This window comes from Calidris pugnax, unplaced genomic scaffold (assembly GCF_001431845.1).
Source record: "Calidris pugnax isolate Ruff unplaced genomic scaffold, ASM143184v1 scaffold1, whole genome shotgun sequence".
In the NCBI taxonomy this organism is placed as follows: Eukaryota; Metazoa; Chordata; class Aves; order Charadriiformes; family Scolopacidae; genus Calidris; species Calidris pugnax.
In genome coordinates this window covers 7,198,532-7,218,191 of record NW_015090800.1, presented here as the reverse complement: position 1 = coordinate 7,218,191, position 19,660 = coordinate 7,198,532, and the positions used below count along the sequence as shown (strand labels likewise).

Sequence of the window (19,660 nt, the reverse complement as noted above, 5' to 3'; positions counted from 1 at the left end):
ATACAGAAGTCAGAGGAGGATAAAGATCAAACTGCTGCATAAAACTCAAAGCCTAAAACATTTAGTATTTCTCAGTTTGTACAGGGATCCTTGCCAGAGCACCAACTCCCTACTTAACAGATCAGCTCACATCCTGGTAATCGAGTACAACTGACCTTTCGGAGCTGGAAGAACTGATTTGCAGAGTAAGAGGGAACAGATGGGATTAGTTGGTGTTCGCCCCCACCCCCGTTTCGAAAGTTGTTTGAACTGCCTGTTCTTTGCACGACAGAATTATTGAAAAGTACCGTACAAAGCGTTTTATGTTCATCAATACACTCATCACTGATTAACTGCTGACTGCAATTAGAGTACTCCTTTGTAGAAGTCACTTTTGCATCTTAAGGGAAGTCTTCGCTTTAAAGTTTTTCATTCCACAAAATACATTTTTGATTCTTCTGCTGAACGGAAACTTAAAGCATTGATTCAAATGTCAATATTAAACTAAACACATTAGAATATAAAATTATGAGTTGCTATGAGAAGTTACTTCAAAACAAACAATGAAAGCACAGCCTTCTGAAATATTAAAACATTAGAGAAATGCCTCATGCTCCTACGTGTCAGATTCAACAAAATGACACTTCCATTACAAGATTTTTCTTCCAGATTTAGTGTTAGCGCTGAAAAGTGTTCACATCTTACAATATGCAAGTCTTTCCTAAGGAAATGCCAGTCTTATCACAGCGCTTATGGGCAAGTGGTAATTTTCTAGACAAATGGTAGAAAGCATTCATAAAAAAAAAAAAAAATAAAGGAGGAGAGCTTGAAAGAGTTATTGCTGATTTCAAACCACACACTGCTTTCCACAACAGCAGGATAAATACTTGCAAGTACATTTATAAAGATGGTTTGCAGATTGCTGAATACTAAAGTTCCATCTTTTCATTTAAAGGATTTCAGTGGCTCTTTTTTCCCCTTTTCAATATTCAATAAGTGTTCCAAATCTGACCAAGTTTCATTTCTAATCTGCAGTGTTAACAGTCACACTGCTACACGGCAAGCCTCCTCTCTAAATACAGGCTTTCAATAGTTACTTCAAAGCTGTTCATTAAACCCGTTTAAATCAGCATAGCAACCACAGTAACCTACAGAACAGCATTTTAAGTGCTGTCAAGAGACATTGCAGGGAGCTGGAGGATTAGCTATTACTGCTGCAGCACGCCGTTCAGTGCAGCCATTTACAAGGAATCTCACATGTGGACTATGAGGTACAAAACCATGGAGGCTACTCGTTCATCATCAATTTTATTTCATTTTTTTCTGCCCCCCTCCTCCCCGAGCCCCACTTTCTCCCTGAAGCTCTGCTATAGAAGAAATGCGCAGTTTTCAGAAGATTATTTGAACTTATTAAGAGAGGGAAAATCACGCACAGCAGACTGGAAAATATCACACAAAAGGAGCAATTCAGAAAAAGCATTTAATCCTCACTCCTGGGTCAGGACAAACCCCTCTTACTCTCACTGCACTCTGACCCCAGCTTTCCCATCCTCTCAGTACCAACTTTACACATCTGCCTAATTCTTGAACCTCACTCTCCTTTCTACGCTGAGGAAGTGACCTGATTTGGGAATCTTCTACATGGGGAAAAATACACACCACAGATCAGTTCTCTTTTAATCACAGTGGCACGTTCCTGTTCCAGCATAACACCCACCTACAGGGTTAGATCAGTGCAAGAGTAACACCAAACTGTATTCCTGTTTGTTTTTTTTTTCTTTTAGGGAAGTCCTCAGTTTCACATCTCACCATCTCAGTATTTCCCCACACATTACGTGAACTCCCAGCTATGTTTTCTACTTCTCACTCCATCCTCACCACTACTCATTCTCCCATTTCAGTGTCTTATCTCGTATCCCACCCCCAGAAAAGCACCTAGTTTCCACAAGGTCACTCCAGCTGCCCTCCTGTTGGAAACAACAGGTCACAAGCTATTTTGCTAGTCGTGGCATCCATCTCTTGAGGAGCTTTTCTTGAGGGAAGTAGAAGCCACTTGTCCTGAGCATGTGAGGTGAACTGGGACCAGATACAGGGGTGGACACATGGGTCTCGGCAGCACCATGCTACACGGCAAGGCACATTTGGTGGAAAGACCCAACACTGCAGGAAGCAGGTGCTGCATCTGCCATATTCTGGGGGCTGGAGTTTGGCTATTCCGAGTAGCAGGAAGCAACTCTTACAATGTAATTCAGAAGTAAATCCTGAATAATGTTTTGTGACAGTAAGAATGACACGGTGCCATTCGTTATTATAGCTGTTCAACAAAACAGCCTTCAAAAACCTCATAGAGATAATGGAGGAAAATTGTTAGAAGAAAACACCTTAAAAAAACATGGAAAACCACGGATGAAGTTAAATACTAACTTCTGAGAACTGCAATGCTTCCCTGATGAACTAATGGTATCAAATCTGTAAAGAACTACTGTATCAAATCTAACCATTAACAGCAAAAGGGAATTTTAATTATCTTAAATTACAAGTTAAGCTTTATTTTCACGGGATATAACCATAAATAGAATCATAGAATCACAGAATGATATGGGGTTGGAAGGGACCTCTGGAGATCATCTAGTCCAAACCCCTTGCCACAGCGAGTCTACCTAGAGCAGGTTGCGCAGGAACTTGTCTAGGAGGGTTTGGAATGCCTCCAGAGAAGGAGATTCCACCACCTTTCTGGGCAGCCTGTTCCAGTGCTCTGCCACCCTCAAAGTAAAGAAGTTCCTCCTCATGTTTAGGTGGAACTTCTTACACTCAAGTTTGTGCCCATTTCCTCTTGTCCTGTCACTGGGCACCACCAAGAAAAGACCAGCCCCACACACATCTCTCTTCTCAAGTGGGATAGCAAGATAATAGAAATGAAACATATGGATAGATTTTTTTTTTTCTGGAAAAGTTTTATATTTCCTCCTATGATTCCTTTATGCTTTTAGTACATAAGTATTTATACTGGTTCCTTGTCGTTAACAAAAAATTACTATAAGGTATACCTGGACACATAGTCCATTGCTTCAAGCACAACTTCTCAGTGATTTCAGGGAACTTTTCAAACTTCTGTGACAATTTGTAACACATAGCAATTCAGCATATAAAAACAATAAGGAACGGTCAATGTGACAGATATAGAATGTTCCCATTAGAGGTGCTGGATTTCCATTGATGATGAAAATATTAGAAGTATGTGGTAACATTATGTTCCTGATGTCTACTTCAAAGCAAAAGGCAACCTTGTTAACGATGTTTAGGCAGCTCTTTTAAGCACTTAAGCAAGTTAAAAGAATGAACCTCTACTCTTTTCCAAATAAAAGGTGAAAGTTGAATAAAACATTACTATTCCTTCTACAATTGCAGCTGAACTGAATTCTCAATTCTGCTTGCCTTGCACAAAGTAACCTTTGAAAACTCCAATTTTAGACAATTTTTAGTTACATATTTTTAAGCTATAAGTATATAAAATTTGACAACCTGCTTAACTATTCCAGATATTATAATTTTTATTTCTTTCCACGAAGTAGTTCATATGCTAAACACAGGTATATAAAAAGGAAACAAATTTATTACTTAGAAAAGACAAAATACCAAAGTGCTTAGGTCAGCTGTTACCGTTATCTCTACTGACCCAAAACAGGTTTTTTTTTTGGTTGAATCATTTCTTAGCCGAGGTACTTAAAAATTAATAATCTCGACCAGACCATATTTTCCATTCTATCCAAGCATTTGCCAAAGTTAATCAGGCAGGACTGCAAACTTCTATCTCTATGTAGGATGCCTGCAGTAAATATTTCATCTGGGCTTAGTTATATATTCTTTAGTACAAAATTATACATCCTTAGAATCAGTACAGTACTATGGATGCTTAAGAAATTAGGCAAGTAATTTTTACCTAAACTGTTCTTGAACTCTGAAGTTAAGATGATGTATGAAAAATGCTGCTGAGGATATGAAATATTTGCATATCTGTGTTCATATTTCCTAACATTGTTTTCCATTGTCCTAAACTTGCAAAAATTGCACTAATTCAAAGCAGACTTTGCATTACGCTAAATTCCAGTATAGCCATTACTCATTACCCAAACCAAACAGGAGCCATCTCCCATCAAGAAAATTATATCTACCAACATGACTGTGATGCTGTGTATAATTCACCTCTATTTAGGTGTAGCATATGCCCCAAGGGCTTTGCTGTAAATGAAGCAACACAAACAGGATAAGAGATGTAGAATACCATTCAATATATGTTATGCTTGTTTGTAACGCTGAGTTTGGTCTAAAGTAAAAAAGGAAGGTTTTCCTTTCTAAAACCATTCATGTCATAGCTGCTTCATGATCCAAAATGTTCTTCCCTAAGTATTGGGAATATAAATGTAAATTTCCAGGAGAATTTAAGATTTCCTTTAATCTCTTGAGTCCTCAGTTTCTGAAATCAAGGAACGCACTAAATTTTGCAAGACATGCAATGAAAATCCTGAATGTTACTATCACCTTCTGGCATACCAACTCTATGCAATAGTCTGTTGCGTAAACAACATGCAAGTTTCTTACAGAGCAACCAAGAAAAGCAGTAAAGATCCTGGTATCCCCAAAGAGGTGGTTTTATGCGCTGGATTCTGAAGATATACAGCTTTGTTCACAATTTACTGTTGCTAAAGATGAACAAAATTGTAGAACCAAGAAGCAGCTGGTAGACCCTCTCTTTCTCAAGGTTGCAACAGTAAACATTTGTTGGCAGAAATTTAATTTCACAAGGAAGTTTCAACCTATTTAAAAAAAACTTCACCTTATATTTAGAAATGTATGATCTCCACCAGGTTTTGCACCTGAAACAAGAGTCCCCAGCATGGCCACTGAAGACATCAAGTTATTAAAGATGTGCAATGGATTCCTCTCCATCTGTGGCACGCGTGCAGTCTACATCCCTATTTCCTACCAGTCTCACAACAAATACCGAAGCATTTGTCTTGTCTTCAGTGAGCTCTCACAGCAGATTTCTCACAAGATGTTATTCAGGAAGTTAATGGATTGGAATGTTCTTGTACTATTCAGCCTCCGCGTTTTAGGCAAACCAAATTTTATGACAGAAGGTGATCCTGCTGCAAGGCAGAAAACTTTTCACTTCAAATTGTCTTTTTTGCTTGTGGTATTTGTAGTTTGTGACTTTCAAACTAATACAGTAAAGAAGAGAAATAAACTATACTCTGGTCATTTTGGCAAAATGGTTCAGACACCGCAAAATTTAATAAGTTTTGTCTAAACTTTTCTAGATTCTACAAGAATCTGACTAGTCATATCTACAGCAATCTTTTCCTCTGGTTTTGCACCATTCCCCAATTTAATTTGTCCTTTCCAGTGGTGGACTTAGTTCATTTCTGCTGTATGTTTAGGAATTTACAATGCAAAAGCACCACTTTCTTCTCTTCCCTGAATTAGGAATATGGTGCACAGGAGACAAAGAAGATATTTTGCATCAGTATCAAAATATACATATATCAGATGCATAACTTAAAGTTCATCTATGACTCACATGCATCTGCTCCTATTGCTTTTACTCAAACGTACCTACACTTGCTTAATTAAAAAGGGCAGAAGAGCGCTGTTAGTCAGTGCAGCGCAACTTCAACTGGGCTGCATCCCAGCTTTCAGATTCTTTACTAAGTAGGTGCTTAGCAAAATCACAGTCTGTCTAAATGCTCCTGCTTCTTCCCAATGCCTGCTTGAACACAGAAACAGCTTAAAGCTCTACCAGACCTCTCCTCTTCCTCATCACCCTCCCCTCTATTCCAGACAGCATAGCAGCAGCTACATAACCTCCTCAGGGCTGATTTCCATCTATAGGTTGCACCAACCCAAACTAAAGCAGTGTTTGATTTTGTAAAGCGTGGCCCTTAGATCAGTCTGTGGTAGACACGGTTCTTAATCTCACTAGACTACAGGGGATGTCCTTTTATCGCAAGTGAGCTGGTATCTCAGAAATGCTGCTGTGACCCAGTTCAGTTTCACAGATTCAGTTCTCCACTGACGCTGCCTTAAGAGTCACCCTGCGTTGGCTTGGTTTTATTTGTTTGTTTGGTTGGGTTTTTTACCATTCTAGCACCAGCAAACCATACATCTAATAATAGTCACGTTACACCTCACAATTTGGCTCTTGGTCAATATTGGGCAGATCACACGTGTTGGTCACCCAGCAGCTCCGAGACAGATTTTGCAAGATTGCCACCATTAGCATTTACCCAGTTCCTTCCTGGACTTTACAATAGGACTGCCTCCCATTTGTGCTTTTTTCCTGAAAATGCTGCCAGCTCCTTAGTGTGTGACTTGGATTCAAGCTTAACACCGTTGCCCACAGAGCATTCAGCACTTTATTGGCACAGAGAGGGGAAACAGGCATTACCAAACAGGAGACAGAACCATAATGAGAGGTGTGGCAGGTTAAAGGTGGCTTGGAGAGTGACCAGGCTTATCTTTAGGCAGGAATCATAAAGTTCATTCATTACTGGCAAAAACAACCCCCAAAACAAACAAGAAAACTCCCCCACCCCAGCACCTTCTTGTCATTATCTAGAATATTTTAGCTTGTAATACATAAGAATTTGAGATCCACCTTTCCCACATACAGAATTGACTCTCTGATGAGTAGATACGAGCCCCCTAGCTAACCAAACTCAAGGGCTTGGAGAGCTCTGGAGTTAAGTGATGCAGGTGACAAGCAGTGAAGGGCTTTACCAGCACCCAGCTGCTTGGCTCCACAGTGAAGAGGAAGCCTGGGAGGGTCCAGCCCAGCTCCCTCTGCCACGGCTCACACATAGCACAGCTGGACCAGAACTATTAACCGTGTTCCCTGGCCACCAGCGCTTCTGCATGAGAAGGCAAACTGTACAATTAAACTTTCAAAAGTGGAAATACGCACAATTTTTCAACAACTGATTTCCCAAGACAGATTTTTCTTCCACCCACTTATTTCCCTTAATTATTTAAAACATTCCTTATGAGGAAGCTCAAATTTGTCATGATGTAAGTTCTCCTTGCTAACAAGGCACATATTTATTATACTCTGAGCGTTGCTCTGTCCGATAGCTACCAGACTGCCACTGCCTTTCCAGTTTTGACTTGACAACTACATCCAAGGTAAGGATTCACACAACAGTTCTGCCTGAAGCCCTGTCGCTGCAGTTTACTACATGTGCAATTTTATTTTATATACACCACTAACATGTCCCTTGGAGTCTGGCACAGCTGAAGCATAGTGCTAAAAATGTATACATATTTCAGTTTCACTTTTTTTTTTTTAACTCTCAGATACCTAATGGAGGAAGATAAAAGTAAAAGGGAAGATAAGAGCAAAACTTTTTGTCCTTGTTTGGTTTTACTTTTATTCTAACACCTGAGAACACATTTGAAACATCAATATCCTTTGGATGTCACACCCCCTGCTCTAGAATTTCTGTCATTTTCCAGGCTAACAGTGTGAAATTACCAATGCTAAACAAAATTTGCCAAAGCAATTTTTAATTTTTTTTTCCCCCTCTTGCTTGTTTCAGAAGCATGTCAATGAATTGCCACTGGAAAGTCAGGCTTTTACCTCTCTTGCTGATTTTTTTTTTTTTAAATAACCTTTATTAACAGTAGAGGAAACAGTAACGAGTCTTCCATTTCAGAGGAAAAATAACAAAGATTTTCAACTCTCTGACCCGCTCTAAGAAACTTTTTTTTGCAAATAAAAATCTAGAGAAAATACACAAAATAGTAATATAGTAAGAAAGAAACAACTTCTCTTCTTACCTTTGTTTCTACAGGTAGATCTTGCTTATTGATCTCCTCAGTTGGTTCTTCCTTCACATTAGTATTAATTTCTAGAGTTTCATTTTCAGATGGGAGCAGTGTATCACTGCTTGGAGTCCTGTAGCAGCTGTTAAGTGTCTGTCCTTCACAAGCTGTCACGCTTTGCAGTGACTCTCTGGAAGTACTTTCTCTTTCCCCGTTTACCAAGCTGCTGTTGATGGCATTATCCAGAACCGGGGTGGACGTAGCGGAACCACAATCAGGTAATCTCCTGTCCTCATCTTCTGTCTGGTCTTGTGCTACAACCCCGTTGGCTGTGTGTAGCTGTGCAACCTGAGTTTTGTCGGTATTACTGTTTCCCTGTTTTTGTAGTGGGTGTTGGGAGGGGAGTTTTGGCTGAGGTGATGGTGTTGACACGTATCTTCCTTGAGATTTAGAAATGTGGAGAACAGAGGAATCTTTCTTCAAATCACTAGGATTTAACGAGCTAAAAACACCAAACAAAACAAAACACAGATGAGAGAAAAGTTAAACATGGCGTTCTAGAAAATCCCTGGTATGGGGAGTAGGAGTGTTGCACCATTTAACCAATTCCTCCCAAACCATTTTTTCCTGTGTTAATATATTGGGAAGTTCAGGCCATCGAACTTGAACTGCATTATTCCCTTGAAATGCATAGAAACATGCATCTCCCACTGGAAACCCAGAGTGCCATCCATATTGATTCGTTACATCCTCATCTCTCCTGAGACTCACTTGTAAAATGGAAGGCAGCACGATCACCTCTACTAACAGATAAGGGAACTCTGATACATGAAGCAACTTGCCATCAGCAGAAATGGGGAAAGACTCATGGTCTCCCCAAGTCTCTGTCCAATGCCTAAACTAATGTGCAGCCTGTTCCCTAACAGCCCCTGAATTACACAAAACTCATGAAAAATGCCTAAGAATATTTAGCCTCCCTTTCCTTAGTTCAGCATATTGCAGGAGAAGCTTTAAATTCTTATCCCATTTCTTCCCCCAGTTTCCTTATTTTAGCATGTCCTTTCGTCATGCTGCATCATTGCTGAAGGTTTTTTTCCCTACATATTTTATCTCTGCTTTAAACATATGTTATCCTTTGTTCATACCTTTCACTATCTCTTTCTCTGTTTTGTTTTTGAGATTTTGAATTCTAGGCTAATATAAATGTTAGCCTACTCTGTAAAAGCGCTTGGCTTCTTCACAGTTCTTTTTGTTTTTAAAAAGAACAAACAACAAAGCATTGGAATTAAAATAAAACCTATTCGTTTTTGTCTGAAGTGTATTTAACAAGCCATATTCCACCTGCAAAATGATACTGTGTCCTCTAACATATTGTTCCTAGTATGGACCATTAATCTTCTGGTAAGATGAAGACTGCTTATAAACTGTATGTTTACTCCTTATTTATAGGACAGTTTGCACAAACATTGTAAGCATATTCTGCGCTTTCCTACACAGAGCTCAAAAAATACCTTCCACTAATTTCACCTTCTCCCATCATATAACAAAAAAAAATTAAATCAGTTTTCCTTTAGTTGTGTAAAGATTATGGCCTTTAAAAAAAAAATAATCTTAACTCCAAGATAGAATTAATTTACATTTTTCAACTGCATGCACACAGCAAAGAGATTTAATTAACTTTTTGCCATGCCTATGTGTTTGTGGGCCGTACAGACTAATGAAAATATGTTATCATAATTGACAATCACATTTTGCAGTTCATGAACATGACACCTAGTCATTTGAAGACCAATAATTACAAGTGAAGTTCACCTTCACAGAAGACACATTTTGTTAGCTGAGCTCATTTAAAACCAGGAATTGCTTCCACAGCCACAGCAGGATGTTCCAGAGCTCACATGCTAATTATGAAAGTTTCTCATAAGCAGAGATCATAGAGTTAAGGAGAATTTAATCATCGGGCAGATGTTATTGGGTGTACTTAATGAATTATGTTGGCCGAAAAGCAACCCAGCTTTCCCTAGTCAACAAAACAAAATGGCTCTATTTTTAAAAAGCCTACAAATAAAAAAAAATCCTTGCTGTCTTTATAGCTTCCTTTAATTGAATAATACTGCAAGTTTCTGTACAAACCAGCAGGCATGTCTAGGAGGAAGAAAGATAGGGCTCATTGGTGTAGGGCACAACGAACCTGAGGAGTTTCCTCTCAGAAAGGATAAAGTTGTTTTTCTAAGAATACTACACTGTTAAGACTTGAATGATGCTTTGGAGGAAACTGGGAAACAAAGTGGTAACAGGACTGGACACCTGAGCTAGAAGAATTGACAGGATCTTCAGCGCCACAGTAATTTCTTTTTCCCCATCATGGCAGTTATCATGACAGCAATGCAATTAAGTCTCTGCCCAATTATGGAAGTTTCTTGCAGATGAAGCTCTGAAATGATTTCTATTCCACTAGACAAATGTACTTTTTCAACGCTCAGCGGCTTCTGTATAAAGGATTAAATTTCCCCCATCTTGAGGGGGAATTCTTTCCGTGAAAGTCTTAACACTCTGGCCCCTCAGAAGGACATGCTCTGTTGTACATCATGCATTCATTCCCCCAGGGGCCATCCCTTCAGAACATCAGTATCCCGAGGAAACACAAGAAAGCCATGTCCAAAACTTCCAACGCTCAACTGTCACTGGACTGTTTCTTGAGCTGTTCCTCTGTCATGGGCTTTCTGGAAGGTTGCTCTCTTTATACAGAGCGGATATATTCAGAACTTCTGTTTCAGAGTTTATAATGCTTGTCACATACATCTAATTAAAGACACACAAGTAATACTATTTTGTGAAAGCAGTCCTCACTGCGGGGCTCATGTTTCTCAAAGTTCCAAATGTTTCCTATAAAAGGCAGGATCAAAACTCAAGAAAACGAAGCTATTCCACCAAAATCATCAGGTACTACAAAGCAAACAGTTTAGAGAGTGTACACCATAGCAATACAAATAGTTTGCATAGTTCACCCTCTTCACATGAATGAACTGAGGAGGTTAAGATGGTATAAAAGGAAAATCAGGATGTCAGGTTGTTCTATTTGCTTATAAAAGTTGGGGTTTTTTCTGCTAGAACAAAAGAATTTAAGATTAGCTCCAATGTTTCATTCTAAAATCAGGACTGATTTCAAATTGTTGACATTTTTCAGGCTGTTTTAAAAATGCTACATATTTGTTTGTTTTGTAAAGAAAAGTTAACATTAGCACCTTATGAAAAAGCACCCCACGTACAGACCAAATATACGACTGGCTTGCATCATTTCAAAACACATGCATCCTCTGGCCAGGATGGGTTTGAACACTACCACCATGCCAACGTTCTGCCTCACAGGTTCAAATTCCAACAGTCCACACACAACGGAGTTACAAACCAATTCACATTCTATTACATACCTGCCTCCCTCAAAACGACTGATGAGATCTGACACTTTACTGGATTTCTCCTTTGTGACACTAGGAGCAGGGGTGGGTGTCTCTTCCTCCATTCTCGGTTTCTGATTTGATAAAGCTTTATGCCTAGGGATTTGGTATGGAACAGGTGACACCTTCTGCAGATGAATCGGCTTTGGAGGCACTGCAAAAAACAACAACCACCACCACTTACAAACTCTTTTTTTGAAGTGTCAGAACACATGAGATTTTTGCATAAGTACTTACTACAGTGATTAAGAGATGCTCTTGGCTTAACTTAAAGTTGCATTATGAATATAGCGACTTCATATAGTCTTTTATGTACTGTGTCACATCAGGCATCTGGTTACACTTCTTGAATAAAAGCTGAATCGTGCTACTTTAACAAGTTAGAAAATTAGGGGGGTTTCTTGTTTGTTTTTTATAGTATACTGTAGCAAACACCTATGTGGCCTCCATAAATGCAGCATTTTTCATAAAAAAAGGATTAAACATAATCAGAGGATCTAGCTGTGCTGCTCAAGAGGGAGGTTTAAATTGCTGCCCCAAAACTCTGGTGCTCTCATTCTTCCCCTTCTCCCTCATGAGTTCACTAATAATAGTGATTGGAAAAGGTATTTGCCTTCAGCTTTGAGCTTCCTTTACTCCCTGAACCTTCATCTATTAATACTACTTTCAAGCTTTATGGTCGTATATATTAACACAAGCAAAACAAATTTGGGGAAGGATGCAGTGCAGAAAGGATGACTTTAAACCACCGCAATTTTCAAATAGTTACAATGCAATCCCGAAACAAGCAGAATATTAAATTGTGTAGCTGCTTGAGTATCTGTAGTAACCAAAGCCTCCCCTGAGAAGCCCCTTAACATTTGCTCAGCCGCAGCTGCAGTGCAGCCGAGCAGCTTCTCCTTACATCCCCTCTTCTCAGGGAGTTTGGAGAAGGTCTGGCAGAATTAGGCCAACGAGCATCAGGTAATTGTCCGGGTGCTGAATAGCTTGCTGTGCTGACAAAGGCGATGGGACAGCTGAAAAAGGCGAGACCGGGTTGGGAAAAAGCAGGACACATAATTGAGTGTGGGCACCGCCGTTCCCTCAGGGAGGAGAGGGAAGGGAAGGCTGGGTGGGTTTGTAGAAAGACCTCCTGCTCTTGCAATGGATTTTGTGTAACCCTGTGAATTCTCTTATTTAAGGGACTCACACAACTCTTCAATTCTTTTGTACATTTCATAAAATGTTAATATCCTCACAAGGATATATTAAAACCACTAAACTTGAGGGAATTAGCATCTACTGATAAAGCAGAAGGAATTAGTTGGAAGCTATTTTTATACTGGATCCACTGGGACAAAAAAAATCAAATTCTAGGACATTCTGTGGAGGTGTTGCACACTTTTGCAGCTATTACTGAAAAACTCCCAGCTTGGCAGCATTTCAGCAGGGCAAGCACGAGGAACCTCTGGTCAAACTGCACAACCCCAGTATATTGAAAATCCTTGTAATGTCTTCAGAGGAGAACCACAAACCAAACAGCCACACCAACTCACTAATGCAAGAGACTTTCTTCTATACTCCCTATTACCATTTAACAGACAGCATTTCCCCTAATCAGCTGCTGCTGTAGCCACTCTGAGTTTCCGAAATAGAGCCATGGGAAAAGGACAGTCACAAGATCAATGAAAAGAAAAGAATCAGTAGTGTGAAAAAACCTGCAATCCTTCCTGTAAGGTCAGCCTTGTTAACAGGGATTATGGAAAACAAATTCCATTAATTCTCCCCTCAATGTACTTCTGAAGTGCTTTGTTTTAATAAGATTATTTTTCAACGTGCACACAGCAAGGATCTTAAAGAAAGAAAAAGCAAAAGAGAAAAGACTGGTCCATTGTAATACCCTGCATAATACAGAGCTCTGTTTGAGTCTATAAATACTCTTGTCTCCATACTGCAGAATTTTGAGCTTATAAGGAAATATGAACTGCACATTCTGCCCAAAGAAAACCCCTCAAGTATACTCAGGTAGCTGCTACTGTATAACACTACCCAAAATACCTAATCAAGACTTAAGCTGCAGTGTCTAGTTGTGCTTTCAACTTTGTCCATATGCATAAAATACATACATAATGCTGCTAACGGCTCAAAAGGTGCAACCACCTTTGCTGACTCCAAAGCATATTAGCAAAGATCATTTATCTCTTCTCCTGGAAGGTATAACGTGTTCAATCTCCCTTTGTGTGTTTAACTCCTGCTGGTTAAAAATGCAGCTACATTTTTATTCGATGAAAATACAGTTAAAAGTTCCTGTGGTAAGCAACTACAGCTCTCCTGGCTGAGTCATCCTTCATCACCTCCATGCATGCTCCATCACCTTCAGGAAGATCAAATGAGCACAGCTGGATAGATACCAAAGATTTACACTCACAAGAAGAGTAGGAAACCACCAGTAACCTAGAGTCAGCAGGAGGAGAGAAAAAAATATCCATCTCCTCTTTAGGTTGTACATTTCTGCATTTTTATATCACAAGTACCTTCCAATATTTTATTAAGAAATAAAACCATAATAAGAAATAATAATCAGGAGTGCTTTGTTCTCTCGTATATCTTTTTCCTGAAGATAATGTTTGGGATTTAACAGTTTTGTTGATAAAAGAGTCATTGCTACAAGTTTCTGAAAGCATTACTGAGGTGGGAGAAGTCTAGCTAGAAACAGCTCTCAGTTTTATTTAAATTCACCTCTAATTATAGAAGTTTCATTTGCTAGAGAAGTACAGTCTACATCTGAGACCTTTAAGAGGTTTTTCAGCTTTTCTGGGCCCAGGCTACTGAATACCTTCAAAACCACAAACTATACTATGATTAACTGAGAAAGGAGGGCAGGACTGATGCTACACAGCAGACCATCAGCTAAAACCGACTGCTGAGGTTTATGTGTTGAACACTTTGTGTCCATACCATTTCACAGTAGCACAAACCAGGCCATCTTCTGGAGTGGAAAATCACTTCCAACCCAAACAAAAATCAGCCTCAGCAGGAGATTCACAAGTACTCCTAAGCACTCATTAGTAAAATTTAAATGAGCAACTGATGCACAGTCTTGAACTGACAAGACACTTCACTGCTTTGAAGAAGTGTTGACATTTCAACATATTTTCCATCCTACAATACTCCTGCCTGGCACAGACAACAGTTTCAGTGCCCAGTATTTAGTAATTGGGCATCATAAAAATCATGAAGCAGAGAATAGAAGAAGCTAGAAAAAACTGGTTAATTTGTACATGCTACTCTACATGCATTCTGCTTTTGCTAGGTTCAGATCACTTCCCAAGTATTTGTAGGCATGGACAAATTTCAGTTTATCTAATTTGCTTCATCTTTTGTGCATCATATTTGCCTTGGAACTCAGTAAGGTATTTTGCTATTTGCAGTGACTACCTCCAGTCTACATGAGTCCACTTTATCAGAGAATGCAGGCTGCATCGATGCAAAGGTGAAACACCGAGTCTCACAGCTGCTACAGTCTGACACTGCTTTTCTCCACACTCCTGATTTCTTTGCTCAACTCCCTCACTCGACTTCAGTTTCAGGCTTTGTTCCAAATTTGCAAAGACTTTCATGAATCAAACTGTACTCAATACAGAAATCTGACATAGAAGTGGCGAAATTGTTGATGGAAAGAATTATTGGGGAGAGAAAATTGCTCTTTTACTGTCAGTGTATCAGACAGCTAGTTTGTTTTCTCCTTGAAATGCCAGGGAAAGAAATGGAAAGAAATAATCTTATATTGGATTCTGTGCAGGAATTTATTCACTTGATCTAGCTACCCTGAGTGATCTTTTTCCAAATATTTAAACTACTTCTCAGAGACCAAGTACAGACAAAATAGGTTCAGAGTCCAGGGTTCACTTCAAGTGCAAGATTTGGGACATTTTTCCTCTATATTAAAGCTCTATTTCCTCTATGAAAGCTAAATTTACTAAAAGTAGCTGTAACCCCACTTGTCATGCAACCTCATAGTCAACTTTATATACCTCTCATTTTAATTATATACATTTTGGTAGGTTAGATGAAGGTCATTTTGCAATTAGTTCATCAACCACCAAACATTACAATTCAGATCTGTCATCTTGTTTCCTTTCACTATAAAAGGACACTTGGTATTTGCATGACTAGAACAACAATTTGGAAAAACACTTCCTTCTACTATAAACCAAAAATGTTTCTGTACTTATACAGTAAAAGTTTGTTGTTTTTTTTTTTAAATTAGCAACCACATTTAAACCAATAAACTACAGCAATTTATTTTGCTTGGATTGCTTGGACTTCCATATGCTTACCTCATTCATTCTATCTTGTTTTGCTTCAATTAAATAAAAAAGGGCAATAAGATCTACGACTAACTTTGAGATGAGGCAAATATTTAATAGAAACAAATGGAGAAAGACACAGGGCAGTGAATAAAGCAGGCACAAAATACTATTTACAACACTATTATTGAATACAATCCACACAGCTGCATTTCTTAGACTACAACACTATTCCTGGCTATGCCACATTTTGGAGAAAGTAATTTTGACAAACACAGATATCATGGCTAGGAAAGAGCAACAACAGCTGCACAAATACTTGAATGAATAGGGTTCAATAATATCCAATTCCTAATTTATCTAACAGCTAAAATTTATAATAAATTGGCTGGCTTTGTTTTTGAAAGGCTTAAAACCTTTCTATTGATTGCCCATTTCTGTTTATCCATTAACAGATTTCTCAATTATTTTTCTTATGAAGAACGTGTTCTCGTTAGTTTCAGAGAACACAGTTCAGAGACCTAGGAACTGGTGAAGAAAGAGTACTCAGATAAGTAACATTCACATATGACTGATAAAAACATCTTAGTTTATAGAACTTTTGCCAGTATTGTTCACTAAAAACAAACAATACAAAAAAACCCACAACACTTTATTTTGCTCTCATTTTCTTTAAGTAAATAAAACTTTCTTGACACCCCAATAAATTTCTTCCCCTTGATCCTAACATGAACTCAGGACTGATGCAAAATTCTTCAAGATGCATTTTTCCATTAATTGATACACAGATTGTTACATCCACTACACGATGACTCTATGTGATTCCAATGTCTATATATGATTTTGACGTGATATAGTTTTCTGTAAGTAATTCTAGTTTCTGTCGTCTAAGCACTGTGTCTCAGAATCCAATTCACTGAGCAAGATCATGACTATCAGTCTTATCAACTCACTTTTTTTAACTTTTGAGATGAATGAAGCTCCTATTGCATGTCAATCCTAAAAGGCATCAGTCCAGATCCCCTTTGAACCCAAAATTTCCAGAACATATTAACTCCTTGTTGTAATCAACCTCAGCAGAATCATTGATATTACTTAGGAGACCACATAAAAACACGCTTTGAGGTTTAGATACATAGAGCCAACGTGTAGGTTGAGCAATTTAGGTTCCGAAAGTGAAGATGCTATTTATGGACAGGAAGAAAAGCAATCTATTTCTACTCTGCAGACGCTATTGGTCAGCTTTTACTGCACAAACACAAAGTTCCCATCTTCCCACATACTCCTGCAGGCTGACTCCTCTCGAGCTCCACTAGAATCCCAAAGGCACTGAATATCTTCCCCACCACCCCCACCTCAAAGCCAGCCTGCCAAACACTCCAATTCACAGTGTCAAACCCTTCCAGCTCAAATACAGTAATCCTTTTGACAAATAACCCCTGGCAATAGTTTAACACAAAGGGCTTAAATGCATTCTCCCATCTCTACCTACTAGCCACTCCTTGGGCAGAGAACAAATTTAACCCTTGCTGCCTGGCCGTAAACGCACAGTAAACTATTAGATAATAGAGATAAAAAGTGTAGCCAGACCTATGTGCTTGTAACATATTGGTAAGTCCAACTTTCCTTCCAAGAACCTTCTCCAGAAAAATATTATCAGAAATTACAGATTCATAAAGCATTTAGAGCACATTCGTAATTCAGTAGCAAGCTTTTATCCCACCAATTTCTTTCTGACAAACACAGTTCTTTCAAAGTGCTCTATTTTCACCTGAAGTCTGAGGCGAAGAACAACTTCCCTCACAAAAATATTCAAGACTACTTACCTTGTGGCTTTGGATTTGAAGCTGAACGCGGGGACTGTTTGACTGGCACACTTCCATTTATTCCCTGAGCCGCTTCATTGTGTACATTCTGCTCAACAAGCCTGGTCGTGGCACTCGCTGTACAAGATCTAGACAATATTAAGGACTTTGGACAGATGCTGCTGCCTGAAAACCAAATACATACGATAAACCAAGCGTTAGAAACAGGATTAAATGGAAGGTAGAATGACTATAAACACATTCATTAAGTGCTAACACTTCTCTACAGAGAAAATTAGAACACTCGTCTCCCTTTAAGAGTGTCTCATCCTAAAAACATGCTTTGCTTTTTGCTGAAATTTACTATGTTTAAACTTCGAGGTTTATTAAACTTGGAGTATATTTAAAAAAAAATAAAAATAAGACTTCTACCATGACTAGCCTGAACTCCTCTATAAAAAGATTAACAATTCCTAACACACTTTTTCCTACCTAAATTGTCAATGTGATTCTTCAACAGAAGAACAACAGAAAAAACAGCATTTTTGTTCAGCCATTCTATTTCTGTATAATAAGTGATCACAAAACGTTATACATTAAAAAAGTTTATTTTATTATGGAAAGTATCATAAAAAAAATTAGCTAAATGAATTGCAACTTTCTTGTAGGAAAGGGCTCATTTTGTAAGTCCATCTCTACCTACTAGCCACTCCTTGGGCAGAGAACAAATTTAACCCTTGCTGCCTGGCCGTAAACGCACAGTAAACTATTAGATAATAGAGATAAAAAGTGTAGCCAGACCTATGTGCTTGTAACATATTGGTAAGTCCAACTTTCCTTCCAAGAACCTTCTCCAGAAAAATATTATCAGAAATTACAGATTCATAAAGCATTTAGAGCACATTCGTAATTCAGTAGCAAGCTTTTATCCCACCAATTTCTTTCTGACAAACACAGTTCTTTCAAAGTGCTCTATTTTCACCTGAAGTCTGAGGCGAAGAACAACTTCCCTCACAAAAATATTCAAGACTACTTACCTTGTGGCTTTGGATTTGAAGCTGAACGCGGGGACTGTTTGACTGGCACACTTCCATTTATTCCCTGAGCCGCTTCATTGTGTACATTCTGCTCAACAAGCCTGGTCGTGGCACTCGCTGTACAAGATCTAGACAATATTAAGGACTTTGGACAGATGCTGCTGCCTGAAAACCAAATACATACGATAAACCAAGCGTTAGAAACAGGATTAAATGGAAGGTAGAATGACTATAAACACATTCATTAAGTGCTAACACTTCTCTACAGAGAAAATTAGAACACTCGTCTCCCTTTAAGAGTGTCTCATCCTAAAAACATGCTTTGCTTTTTGCTGAAATTTACTATGTTTAAACTTCGAGGTTTATTAAACTTGGAGTATATTTAAAAAAAAATAAAAATAAGACTTCTACCATGACTAGCCTGAACTCCTCTATAAAAAGATTAACAATTCCTAACACACTTTTTCCTACCTAAATTGTCAATGTGATTCTTCAACAGAAGAACAACAGAAAAAACAGCATTTTTGTTCAGCCATTCTATTTCTGTATAATAAGTGATCACAAAACGTTATACATTAAAAAAGTTTATTTTATTATGGAAAGTATCATAAAAAAAATTAGCTAAATGAATTGCAACTTTCTTGTAGGAAAGGGCTCATTTTGTAAGTATTGGAAAAAAAAAAAAAGGCAAAAAAAGTAAAAAAAAAAGCAAAACACAAAGCCAGCTGACTCTTCCATTTCATTTCTTCCTAGCAGAATGGAATTTACACTGATTCAGAGGATCAATTAGCAATTGGTAAACTAATTACTTATTGATCCTCTTAATCAACGTAAATTACTATTAGCTTATCAAAGCTATTGGTAAGAAAGCTGCAAGTAAATATAAAGCAAAATATATTCAGAACAACGGAAACCATTAGAAAATCACTCAATAGAATGTGATTACAGAAGCCTAAACCATACACTTTGGTTTGGGGTGTGAAAACAATTAGCTCTGTAAGCACAGTCAAAAACTTGAAATAATAAGAAGGATCTTGAGATGTTATAATTCAATATTCCTTCATCTCTGAATCCAAAAAATCCATTACATTTTTGTGGGGAAAAGCAAGGGAGAGAAGGAAAACCCATTTATCATTTATTGTAGTGTTGCCATAATTATTTTCATTTTTAACAAATTGATTAGGGTAGAGTTTGGACAGTTCAATTTGTTATTATTTGCCATCATTTTACCCTTGCTTACTTGCATTAGTAGAAATGCAAGCATGAGTGGGGTT

At 38.3% G+C, this 19,660-nt stretch overlaps 1 protein-coding gene across 2 annotated transcripts in view; it reads right to left on the bottom strand.

The window, feature by feature from the left end:
• FGD4 (FYVE, RhoGEF and PH domain containing 4) overlaps positions 1-19,660 on the bottom strand; it is a 59,466-nt gene that overhangs the window by 25,882 nt on the left and 13,924 nt on the right. The window contains exons 2-4 of one of the 2 annotated variants that reach the window (XM_014937359.1): positions 18,387-18,551; positions 11,229-11,409; positions 7,813-8,299 (exon numbers count right to left, since the gene is read on the bottom strand). In XM_014937359.1, the coding sequence (XP_014792845.1) occupies positions 7,813-8,299; positions 11,229-11,409; positions 18,387-18,551 (833 nt within the window). Of the gene's footprint in view, positions 1-7,812; positions 8,300-11,228; positions 11,410-17,370; positions 17,532-18,386; positions 18,552-19,660 lie in introns of those variants that run through there. The other variant, XM_014937360.1, reaches the window with a different exon arrangement.